The following is a 13155-nucleotide window of genomic DNA, read 5'->3' as shown; positions in this document are numbered from 1 at the left end:
TGTCGGCCCTCTGGTTCTGATCTCGTGGTTGTGGTGGATTTCAAACTTTGTGAATTTGGATATCAAATGTTTTACTAGTAGCAAGTATTTAGTGAGCAGAGGGTCTTTAACTTGGAAAAGGTCAGTTACCCAGTGTACCACCAACAGGGAATCACAATAAACCTTTATTGTTGAGATATCGAGATCTAGGCATAGTCGGAGTCCTGTGATAAGTGCTTCGTACTCTGTTTGATTAATGCTAGCTTTGAAGGAGAGGTGTCGGGAATGTTCCAAAATGAAACCATTGTTCCCTTCGAGCTTAATGCCAGCACCGCATCCTTAAGGGTTTGATGCGCCATCTACATATAACGTCCATTGTACTGCATGGTCGTCTGATGTTGGAATTGTTAGCTCGGCTATAAAATCTGCCAGGAATTATGACTTGATCGGACCCCGTCCCTGATATCTAATGTCAAACTCAAATAGCTCAACCGACCACTTAACTAATCGGCCTGTAATTTCTGGCTATTGCAAGACTTGACGTAATGGTTGGTCGGTCCGGACATGAATTACGTGGCTCTGAAAATAAGGTCGAAGTCGTCTTCCTGAGAATACCAGTGCCAATGCCAGTTTTTCTATCTTCAGATAGTTGAATTCAGCATGTTGCAAAGTCTTGCTAACAAAATATATGGGCTACTAGACATGGTTCCTTTCTGTAAAAAGAGCAGAGCATAATGCCCAGTCAGTAATTGATAAGTAAAGGAAAAGTTCTTCCCGTTGTAAGGATTTTTGTAGAACTGGGGGTTGCGAAAGAGTTTCCTTGAGAATATTGAAAGCTCTTTCGCAATCTTCAGTCCAATGAAAGTGTTTTTCTTTTTAAGGGTTTGGAAAAACGGAAAGGATTTTGACGCTAAACATGGTAAGAAATGTGATTGGGCAACAAGTCTCCCTGTCAGGCGCTGCACCTCCTTTATGGTTTGTGGACTTGTCATTTCTAGCACTGCTCAGCATTTGTTAGGGTTGGCCTCGATACCCCTGCTAGTTAGTAAGAAACCCAAAAATTTACCACATTGGATGGCAAAAGCACATTTCTCAGGGTTCAGACGCATGATGTAATGCCACATTTGATCAAAAATTTCGGCGAGGTCGTTGACGTGGTTACTACCGAGCTTTGTTTTGGCAATCATGTTGTCAACGTAGACCTCCATGTTCCTGCCGATCTATTTGGTGAAAACATTGTGCATAAGACGCTGATAAATTGCCCCTACATTCTTTAGTCCAAAAGGCATAACTTTATAACAATAATTACCAAATTCAGTAATAAAGGTCATTTTACTTTGATCAGAAGGATGCATAAGGATCTGGTTATAACCTGAATAGGCATCCATAAAGGTCAGGGTAGCATAACCAAAAGCATTATCAACCAGGGAATCTATAGATGGTAAAGGGTAGGAGTCCTTGGGGTATGCTTTGTTGAGATCAGTGAAGTCAACGCATATGCGCCACTTACCATTTCGTTTTCTTACCATAACGACGTTTGCTAGTTAGGTGGTGAAACTGATCTCTTTGATAAAGTCTACGTTGAGTAGCTTTTTAGTCTCCTCCAATGATGCCTTCTTCTTTTTGTCTCTGAGGTTTCATTTTTTTTGCTTTACTGGCCGGGCAGAAGGGTTGATTGCCAACTTGTGGGAGATGATCTGTGGATCAATGCCTGGCATATCAGATGATTTCCAGGCGAACAGGTCGGCTTGCTTTTGTAAAAAAACTTGTATTGCATGCAGTTCTGCCGTGCTCAGTGCCGTACCTACATAAGTGTACTTATTAGGATCGTTATTGAAACAAACCTTTTGTAATTCACTTGTTGGTGTAGGTCATTCGAGGAAGTTGGCTCTTGTGTCTAAGTCGGCCATAACTGAGTTATTGTTGGATATGTAGACAGTATTAACTTGAGCTTGTTTGGAGCGGTTCAGCAATTTCATACTTATGTTGTAGCATTATCGTGCTTCTCGGTGGTCGCTGTAAACTACTATAATCTGATCATCCTGCACAGGAAACTTAATACAGAGATGAATTATAGATACAATTGCGCTGAACTTATCTAAAACAATCGACTACTAAATATTGATATCAGAAGTTTTGGATAGAGGGTGTTCACCCAGTGTGATATGTAACCACACTAATCCCAACACGGGGACTCTTTCACCTGAGAAGCCAACTAAGTCCCCACTTGATGGCTAGAGGATGTTGTCACTGAGCTTCATTTTCTGAAAGGTGGAGTAAAAGAGAACATCGTCGCTACTCCCTAGATCTAGTAGCACCTTTTTTACTAACAAATCATCCAATTGAAGAGATATGACCACAGGGTCGTCCAAATTCTGGATGTTGCAATTGAAGTCGGCGAGGGTGAAAGTCATTTGCGGGAAATGGGGAAGCGGTTTAGGCTCGCTTTTAGACCTCTCCAGCGAATACATTGCTCGGATAGACCTTTTTCTGGCCGAGCTTGATGCTCCTCTATTTACGTAGCCACTTGAGATATAGTTGATTATACCTCGAGGTGGTTCATATTGGCTCGACGACGCCTTTTCCTTTCCACGATGTTGTTGGTCTGCTGATGTATTTTCATTAGAAGATGTGACTCGCCGCTGCATGTGGCCACTGATGTACTTATCCAGATGACCTTGCCAATCTAACCGCTCCGAAAGGTCTTTTGCAATCACAAATTCGTTAGTAGTGTGGCCATGCTTCTTGTGAAAAGTGCAGTATTTGGATTTGTCCACATTCTTTGTGTCCAGGTAGGTACCGGCCTTCTTTGGGGGTTTGATCAATTTTGAGTTGAGAATCTCTTTGATGATATCATCCCATTTTGTGTTGAACTGCGTGTAGGATTTATATCGAGAAGTTAGTTTAAAATTTTTCTTACTGTTCGGCGTCTTATCCTTGTCTCTGTATTGTGATTTGTCAGCTTTCCAAGCTTGTCTGAGCTCTTCAATATCTATTTGTCCCTTAGCCTTTTCGCAAAACTCAGCAAGGGTTTTTGGCTTGGCTACAGCGATGATCTCTTGGAACTTTCCTGGCCGAAGTCCACTTTTGATGGCATGCAGATGGACCTCAGGGTGGAGGTCCGGTATGCTCATTGCGACCTTCGTGAAGCAGGTCATGTAGTCTTTCGAGCTCTCATTCTAGCCTTGCTTGATTGTATTCAGATAATCTGAGTCATGCAGATAAATAGCAGATCCAGCGAAATGATCCTCAAATAGCTTGGCCAGCTCCTAAAATCGAGAGATAGAACCTGCAGGCAAAGCACAAAACCAGTCAAGTGCTGGACCGTCTAAATAAGACGGAAAGCAACGACATAAAACAGGATCGGAGGCACCGTTAACGATCATTATTGATCGGAATTTTTTGAGGTATTTCTTTGGGTCTCCAAGTCCGTCGTAGGGGGGTGAGAGTCATTGGTAAGGTGAACCTCCATGGCAATTCAAAGTTCATCACATCTGGCATGAATAGTCCTACAGAATTGTCAGGCTCCTTATTCTCGTCTTCAGGCCGGGCTTCCTCATTTCAAGGCTGAATCTGAATAGTTTCGGAAACATGTGACGGGTCAGATTGGTGTTCCTCGTCTTCCTATTGTGGTTGACGACCATTGTTGTTTTCGATCCGAGCATTGTTCAACTCGGCGATTTGATCAGCTATTCTCTGATTTTCTTCCGTCATACGCTGGTTGGCCTCCGCCATTCGTTGGTCAGCCTGTTGTAACTCGGTTATCATTTGAAGAAGCTCGGACGAGGAAGGAGGTTGTGCATCGACCATGGATACAAGTGAAGGTAATGGGGCCGAGAAAAAGAAAGGGTTTTATATTCTTTCGGGCCCCACGGTGGGCGCCAATTATTCTTGCCTCTACATTCTGGGAGATAAGTCAGCTCTCAGTGATGGACGATTGCCGAGCTTCCACCTTCAATGCCGAATAATAAGTTCTACTAGTCCGAGCTTTTCTTTCAACGAGGTGTGACTTGCGAGCGATGAAAAGGAGGGGAGTGTACCTGCAAAGGCACTCCAATGCTTAAGTTAGTATTATGTTTTAGTCTCCCCGAAGAAATACTTTACCTTGTTTTTATATATGGCGAGGTCTTTGTCATTTACATTTCGTGCAATTAGATCGGTCTTGGGAAGATTTGCCTGTCTGATTATTGTACTGTTTGGTCGGACGTTAGGATCGTGGGTATCATTTGGTCGAGTTATAGCTCGTTAAACCGAGCTATAACGCATGATACCGAGTTATAACTCGTATTTGTAACTGCCATATCATTTTATATATGAGAAAAAGCTACGCATAGACTCTTGGGGATGTGCGACGGGGGACAGTCCATGGTTTAACAGCCGGACTTGTCGAGTTGGCTTGAAAACTAACAGATGAGACTAATTAGCCACAAGGCAAGCATTCATCATATGCATCTATATGACATTGTTTGGGTATGCATATTGTAATTGATTTGCCTATGTGAATAATTATTTTTAAATGCTAATTGCTCTACTTGATGTAACTGCTTGTTTGTGTTTGAACCTTCTTGCTTGTGTTTGTGACTGAAATTGGTTGGATTGTGGTGAATTGGTTGTTGATTGATTTATTTGGGCCTAGGTCCATGATTGATTATATGATGGGCCGAGGGCTGTGAGTTGTTTATGTTTTCAGTTTAGTAAAGTATGAAAAATCAAACTAGTTAATCATAGACTTAATTAACCTATGCTTGGGATAGCTTGGTCATTCATACTGTCTAGAAAAAACTTTTAAAAATTGATACAAAAGGAAAAGGTTTTTAGATTTTTGAAGAATTAACAGATTTCTCTTTTAAAAAGGATTTCGAATTTTTTTAATGTAAATCTCTAGTTTTTGAAAAAATACATAAGGCGGGCAACGATAACTTCATATTGAAAACAGTTTTATGTTACGTATCTTATTATAATAATTCTCTAACCTTATAGTGAGAACCAGCAAGGACGATGTTCTCACTCCCCTACCGATCTTTTCTTTTTTAGGATATAGACGACAAAGTTCGAAAGAGCTTATTATTTTTATGTTTAGACGATATTTTTGTATTGTTTTAGTATTTATATTTTCCTCGCCTTTAATTTTGCAAGTTCTGTAAGAGGGATATGATTTTGATATGAAATGCCTGTAAAGTAATAATATGTATATATATGTATTCTTTGTAAGTATGGTAATATAGATTTATGTTTTCAAGAAAATTGTCTTTGAAAAATACAGTTAAAATTTTAAACAGGCTCATATTTTAGTATCAAGTATTTTAAGAGTCGTCGTAATACCCGAGCTATTAGAGTGGTGCAGCCGGAAGCGTGACATTTTGATAGTTAGGGGATATAAAAAGGGGTTTAGCGACCAAATTTTAACTACGAAAACTAAATCGTGATAAAAATAAATGAGCGTGTCTTGTATTTAGCACGAAATATTGTCATAGTGGCTAAAATTTTTTAATTTGCCACAAAAAATGTTTTTCGTAACCTTGTAATTCGAAGTTCATACTCCTCATTTTAGTAAAATCGTTTTTTCTCTTCTCTTAAAAATAAAAATCAAATTATAACCTATCTCTTCAGTATCAGAAGCCCTTCTGCTTTTTTCCCCTCACTTCTCTCTGCTTGCTTGCCATGGCCGTCCTGTTTTGAATAAATGTATTTTTTTAAATAAATTTATTAATTTATAATATTATTTTTTAAATATTCTGATACTAACACAAATTTATGAAATTAAATTCAAAAATATAAAAAAATAAATTTAGATAAAACAAAAAATTATAAAGATAAAATTTATCTAGCTAAAATAATATAATTTGGATAGATAATAAAAAAATTAGTAATCTTTAAGTAGAAAAAAAAGTTTTCGATGAATCTTTTACTAAAAATAGATTGTTTTATCATTTGTTGAATTTAAAAAAGTGGAGGATAAGTAAAAAAAATTAGTCTTTTATTTACATAATTTAGTACTCACTACATATGGAGTACTATACTCTTATTATATGCATAATTATTTTTTTTAAATTATTTTGTAAAAATATAAATTAAATTTTTTATTTATACTATTATTTAATTGATATATACCATTAATTATTTATTTTACAATTATTATTTTAGATAAATATTAGTTTTATTATATGTTTTCATATATTATTATGTAAAGACAAATTAAATTTGTCAAATACAAAATCAATTAATTAATATTTAATATTAATTATTTATTACATTATTTTTATTTTAATGAATCAACTCTTTATTCATAATATCCTTCATTTTATTAGGTCACATTTTGTTTTACATGATTTTTTATTTCATTAGTTAATAATAAAGAAATTAACTATTTTTATTTTATGTTAAATTTTTATTTACAATCTTAATTATATTTTACTTTATATTATCATTTTAAAATAAAACTTTTTAAAATATATTTGATAGATAAAAGTTAAAACGTAAAATGAGGAGAAAGTTCTAACAAATACCCAAATTGAAGCTATTGACAATCCTTCTCCCTATGCTTAGCTTCGATCCCTTTCTTTGAATCTTTTTGCTGCTTGAATCTCATGAAAATGCATCAATTTATCCATGGTTGATTGAATCAAAGGAAACATGAAATTCAACCCAATTGGCTTACTTATGACTTAAAATTCGGCGGCTTAAAAATAAGATACACAATATATTTAGGTTTTATTCCAATTAATAATTGAATTTGTATTTAATTAAATTAAGTATCAATGTTTAAGAACATTCTATTTGAGTTTTTTAAGATTTTAAATTTAAAATTTGTTAAAAAAAGGATATCAGTAACAGAGAAGGATAAAAAGGAAGAGAATGCTCATGTTAGCTAGTGGGCGAAATTGTGATTTATACTTTCACACAACTCGAATAATATTCCTCGGTAATGGCTCCAAAAACTTGGTGCACAATACCATGGTCTAAAATCAACTTCACAGTCTCGCTCAACTAACCAGCAAGTGCACTGGGTCGTCCAAGTAATACCTTACGTGAGTAAGGGTCGATCCCACGGAGATTGTTGGTATGAAGCAAGCTATGGTCATCTTGTAGATCTCAGTTAGTGAGTGGAATCATAGGGTCAAATGGAATTAAATTGGATAAATAAAACGGATAGAAGTACTTATGTAATTCAATGGTGGGAATTTCAGATAGGTGTATGGAGATGCTGTGCTCCTCTTGAATCTCTACTTTCCTCATTGCTTTCATCCGATCCTTCTTACTCCTTTCCATGGCAAGCTGTATGTAGGGCATCACCGTTGTCAATGGCTACATCCCATCCTCTCAGTGAAAATGGTCCTCTGCGGCTGTCACTCGCATGGCTAATCATCTGTCGGTTCTCAATCAGGTTGGAATAGAATCCATTGATTCTTTTGCGCTTGTCATCACGCCCAGCCTTCAGGAGTTTGAAGCTCGTCACAGTCATTCAATCCTAGAATCCTACTCGGAATACCATAGACAAGGTTTAGACTTTTCGGATTCTCATGAATGTCGCCATCTATCTAACTTATACCACGAAGATTCTGTTGGGGAATCTAAGAGATACACATTCAAGCTCTGTTGCATGTAGAACGGAAGTGGTTGTCAATCACGTGCGTTCATAAGTGAGAATGATAATGAGGGTTATCTAATCATCACATTCATCATGTTCTTGGGTGCGAATGAATATCTTGGAATAAGAATAAAAGAGAATTGAATAGAAAGAAATAGTAATTGTATTGAAACTTGAGGTACAGCAGAGCTCCACACCCTTAATCTATGGTGTGCAGAAACTCCACCGTTGAAAATACATAAGTGAAAAGTTCAGGCATGGCTGAGAGGCCAGCCCCCAAGGTCTAAGGACTAGGCGTCCAGAGATCTGATCCTAAGATCTAAAGTGATCAAAAGATATCAAATACATTAGTTAAATGTTCTATTTATAATAAACTAGCTCCTAGGGTTTACATGAGTAAGTAATTGATGCATAAATTCACTTCCGGGGCCCACTTGGTGTATGTTTGGGCTGAGCTTGATCAATCCACGAGCTGAGGCTTCTCTTGGAGTTGAACTCCGAGTTATGACGTGTTTTGGGCGTTCAACTCCGGATCATGACGTTTTTCTGGCGTTTAACTCCAGACAGCAGCATGTACTTGGCGTTCAACGCCAAGTTACGTCGTCAATTTCCGAATAAAGTATGGACTATTATATATTGCTGGAAAGCCCTGGATGTCTACTTTCCAACGCCGTTGAGAGCGCGCCAATTGGAGTTCTTTAGCTCCAGAAAATCTATTTCGAGTGCAGGGAGGTCAGATTCCAACAGCATCAGTAGTCCTTTTGTCAGCCTTTTTCAGAGTTTTGCTCAAGTCCCTCAATTTCAGCCAGAAATTACCTGAAATCACAGAAAAACACACAAACTCATAGTAAAGTCCAGAAATGTGAATTTAACATAAAAACTAATGAAAACATCCCTAAAAGTAGCTTGAACTTACTAAAAACTACCTAAAAACAATGCCAAAAAGCGTATAAATTATCCGCTCATCATTAGCAGAGTATTATTGGTAGCTCATGGTGTTTTATGCAGATATGTAACTACTCACTTCTTATTGACATGTAGGCCTAGAAAGTTTCCTCTAAGCATCAAGCAACACACTGCTATGATCTCTCATTATTCCTTTGTCCTTGTTTACTGAATTTTTTTTCTTTATAAACTTTAGTTCAGTGTCATGTGTAACAAGCTCTTTTCTTTATTTTTGCTTGACACATTATTCACTTTAGACACTTGGCTCACATTCCTTCTTAGAACATTGATGCCCAGCACCTCTTTGGGTTACTAAATGTCTTGTAGCTAGGTTGCTCTTGATAGTGGACTTTCAGTTGATAATCCCGGGTTAGTTAACCCAAGTTACCAAGTGTTGATGCACTCCAAAGAACTTAATAATCCAAGCAGATCCTAGTACAAAGACACCACATGCATATATTCTAAGGTTCAAGCTATTGGTGTCTGGCTTCATTCCTTCTTTTTTTTCTTGCTGCCACTTTTGGCTTTTCTCATTCCTACTTGTTTTTCTTTTCAACCAAGGACTTTTATTTTTGAGATTTATAGACAGTGAGCTACTTTCTACTTAAAAGGAGACAGTCTATTCCTTTTATTCACTAAAAGTGAGTTACCACACAATCACACATACATGCCACCACTTACTATTATTTGACTTCTAGCTAGCAATGAACCATCTTACTTCATGTTTCAAACATTTCTTTTATTGAATTGAAAAGACTTAGGGGACAGAGCATGCATTAGTTAAGTGAAAGTAAACACACAAGCACACACTTAGACTAGCTTACTTATTGAAAATAATATTAAAGATGCATAACTACTGAACTAACAGTTACTGCTAAGATGGGCATATTCAAACTTCAAATTTAGAGAAATTGCATGCTGATGGAGTTAAGTGACAATATAACCTTTTGGTGGCTTCTTCTTCTTACTCTCAACTAATGGTGCGAAGCCCTCCCGAGAAAGTGTTTGAATCCCTGCAGAGTTAATGGAAGTTGCTTGTTTCTCAAGCCCTTAGGTAACTAGTTAGTGTGCAGGACCTTCTTATAGGCTTTTGAACTTACTTTGGTGTGTGAACACCAAACTTAGTCCCTTGCCACTGCCTCTGATGCATCGAGTTAATCATATGTGAATTCCTAGTGTCTTAGCTAAAAGTAATAAAACTACAAAGTAGAAGCAGACAATGATTAAATGATTCATCTGATTGCTTGGAGCTAGCAACCCTTTATGTAGAAGGTGAGAATGTGTTTTTAAATTAGATTTTTGGTGGAACACCAAACTTAGAATCCTTCATTCTCCTTTAAATTGTTTTGGTGTGCAACACCAAACTTAGCTCCTTGCACTGCAGGTGAATCCACTTAATCTTTTTATTGAACTAGCATTGAAAGGAAAGAACTACCTCAGGTTGGGTTGCCTCCCAACAAGCGCTCTTTTAATGTCACTAGCTTGACATTAATCCTCTTAGGGTGGTTGATGGTTGAAATGTCGCAGTTTATCCCCCCTCACTATGAGCCTTCTTTGTGTGCCTTGGTGCTCAATTTCAACATGCTCAAGAGAGAGTACTTGGTTTACAGTGTAGTGATCTTTTGTTCCCAGCTGTTGATATACTAATTGCACCTTGTCACCTTTGGAGAATCCTTCAGTTGGGGTTCTTTTATTCCTCCACCCTTTGTTAGCCTTCTTCTTGTTTTTCTTCCTTTTTCTTGTTAACCTTTCTTCCATGACAGTAGCTTTAGTTGTGGCACTTTCCTTCTTGTTTATCTTCCAAATTTCTTTTTGAGTACCTTCTTTTCCTTGCATATGTTCATTCTTCTGCTTTACTGTATTATTGATTGCTTGCCTTGGGAAACAATCATTGATTACTTGGCTTCTTTCTTTAGAATTTTGTTGTTCTGGAAACACTTTCAGAGTAATGCTTTCCTCATGCATCCTGAGAGTTAGTTCTCCTTGCTCTACATCTATGATGGCTCTGGCGGTAGCTAAAAATAGCCTTCCCAAGATAATCGAATTGTTTCCTTCTTCTTCTGTTTCCAAGATTACAAAATCCGCAGGATAAATGAACTTGTCAACCTTAACTAAAAGGTTTTCGATCACTCCTTTGGGATGTACTACTGACTGGTCCACCAATTACAATGACATCTGTATTGGTTTCACCTTCTTTATGCCAAGCTTTTTCACTAAAGAGGATGGAATCAGATTTATGCTTGCTCCTAAATCACACATCCCCTTGTTGATAAATAGACTTCCAATGGTGCAAGGTAGGAAGAAACTTCCTGGATCTTCCAACTTGGGAGGGAGTCCTTTTCTGATGAGTGCACTGCATTCTTCAGTGAGAAGTACAGTCTCCTTCTCCAGCCAGCTTCTTTTTTTGTTGATGAGTTCCTTCAAGAACTTGGCATATAAGGCCATCTGCTCCAATGCCTCAGCCAGGGGAATGTTGATTTCCAGCTTCTTGAAAGTTTCCAGGAATTTGCAGAAGTGTTGATCTTTGGTTTCTTTGTTGAACCTCTGTGGATATGGCAGCGGAGGAATGAAGGCTTTCTCCTTTTTTTGTGCTTCTTCCTCTCCCTCATGTATATTGATTGGCTGGTCTTCTTTTCTTTTGGGGTTCTCTGTGTTCTTGTTTGGCACCATATTTTGATCATTGGCTTCCTCTGTATCTGTTGGCTTTTTGTTGCTCTCCACTTGTTTCCTTGTAGTATCATTGTTGCTCATCAATGTTCTCCCACTTCTTAACTGTATTTCCTTACACTCTTCCTTAGGATTTGGAATTGTGTCACTTGGTAGTGAACTTGATGGTCTCTCTGTTGCAAAGTGTTTAGAGAGCTGGCCTATTTGTCTTTCCATGTTCTTGATGGAAGCTTCTTGATTCTTGGCCGTCATTTCTTGGTGTTTCCACATTTTGTCTATCAAGGTTTCTAGGTTAGTAATTCTTTGAGATTTTGGGGATGCTTGTGGTTGGTTGTGAGATGTGGGTGGTGGATGATAGGTATTTTGGTTGATGGGTTGGTTATGGGTTGGATAATGGTTAGAGTTGGGGTAAGTGTTTTGTGGTTTTCTGAATGAATTTTGGTTGTTGTTTTGCTGGTTGTTCCTTGGGTTATTTTGGGTTGTGTTTCTTTGCCATGGCTGTTGGCCTTGATTATGGTTATCTCCCCATCTAAGATTGGGGTGATTTTTCCAGGAAGGATTGTAGGTATCACCATAAACTTTATTCTGTCCAGAGTTTTGGTTATGCATGTACTGCACTTGCTCCTGTTGTTGCTCTTCTTGGCTTTCTTCATTATGCACCCATACAGTTGATGGTTGGCTTGTGTTCACAGCTACTACTTGAAGGCTGTCAATCCTTTTGGCCATTTATTCAAACTGTTGTTGAATTTGTTGTTGCATCATCTTGTTTTGAGCCAAAATGGAGTCCACTCCTTCCAGTTCTAGTACCCCCTTTCTCTGTGATGGTTGGCAGGTTCTTTGATGAGTAAAGAAGTATTGATTGTTGGCCACCATGTCCACAAGATTCTGGGCTTCTTCAGCAGTTTTTATCAGTTGTAATGAACATCCAGCAGAGTGATCTAATGCCTCTTGAGATTTCAATGTCAAGCCTTCATAGAAATTCTGCAGTACATCCCATTCATTGAACATCTCTGGGGGACACTTTCTGATTAAGGCTTTGTACCTCTCCCATGCTTCATACAAGGATTCGTCATCTAATTGTGTGAATGTCTGCACCTCAGTTTTCAGCTTGATGATCCTTTGGGGTGGGTAGAATTTGGCTAGAAATTTAGTCACCAAATCATCCCAACTAGTAATACTTCCTTGGGGAAAAGTTTCAAGCCATTGTGCAGCCTTGTCCCTTAATGAGAATGGGAACAACAGAAGCTTGTAAGTTTCAGGATTCACGCCATTGGATTTGACAGTGTCACAAATCCTTAAGAAGGTAGATAAATGCTGGTTAGGATCTTCCAATGGGCTGCCTCCATAGGAACAATTGTTCTGGACAAGTGTAATGAGTTGTGGTTTTAGCTCAAAGTTGTTTGCATTGACATTGGGAGTGAGAATGCTACTCCCACAGTGTCTTGGATTTGCAAATGTGTAAGAAGCTAGGACTCTTCTTTGAGGGGGGTTATTGTTAGCTACTTGGTGCGCGAAATTGTGAACAATACTTTTTCACAACTCTCATAATCCCCGGTCATGAACTCCAAAAACTTGGTGGCTCAATTCCATGGCATTACACAACTTCGCACAACTAACCAGCAAGTGCACTGGGTCGTCCAAGTAATAAACCTTACGCGAGTAAGGGTCGATCCCACGGAGATTGTTAGTATGAAGTAAGCTATGGTCATCTTGTAAATCTTAGTCAGGAAAACTCAAATGTATAATGGTGATGAACGCATAAAACATAAAGATAAAGATAGAGATACTTATGTAATTCATTGGTAGGAACTTCAGATAAGCGCATGAAGATGCCTTCCCTTCCGTCTCTCTGCTTTCCTACTGTCTTCATCCAATCCTTCTTATTCCTTTCCATGGCAAGCTTGTGTAGGGTTTCACCGTTGTCAATGGCTACCTCCCATCCTCTCAGTGAAAATGTTTGCAAATGCTCTGTCACA

General features: G+C 38.1%; 1 protein-coding gene across 1 annotated transcript; it reads right to left on the bottom strand.

The window, feature by feature from the left end:
* Positions 1 to 1698: 1698 nt before the first annotated feature.
* Positions 1699 to 3137, bottom strand: LOC130962762 (uncharacterized). The gene is made up of 2 exons (XM_057888930.1): positions 2311 to 3137; positions 1699 to 1783 (listed from the first exon to the last, which is right to left on the bottom strand). The coding sequence occupies exons 1-2, from the start codon at positions 3135 to 3137 to the stop codon at positions 1699 to 1701; spliced, it is 912 nt and encodes a 303-aa protein (XP_057744913.1).
* Positions 3138 to 13155: the final 10018 nt, after the last annotated feature.

This window comes from Arachis stenosperma, chromosome 2 (genome assembly GCF_014773155.1).
Source record: "Arachis stenosperma cultivar V10309 chromosome 2, arast.V10309.gnm1.PFL2, whole genome shotgun sequence".
NCBI lineage: Eukaryota > Viridiplantae > Streptophyta > Magnoliopsida > Fabales > Fabaceae > Arachis > Arachis stenosperma.
Note: the sequence above shows the minus strand (reverse complement) of the source record. Positions and strands in the feature narration are given on the sequence as shown.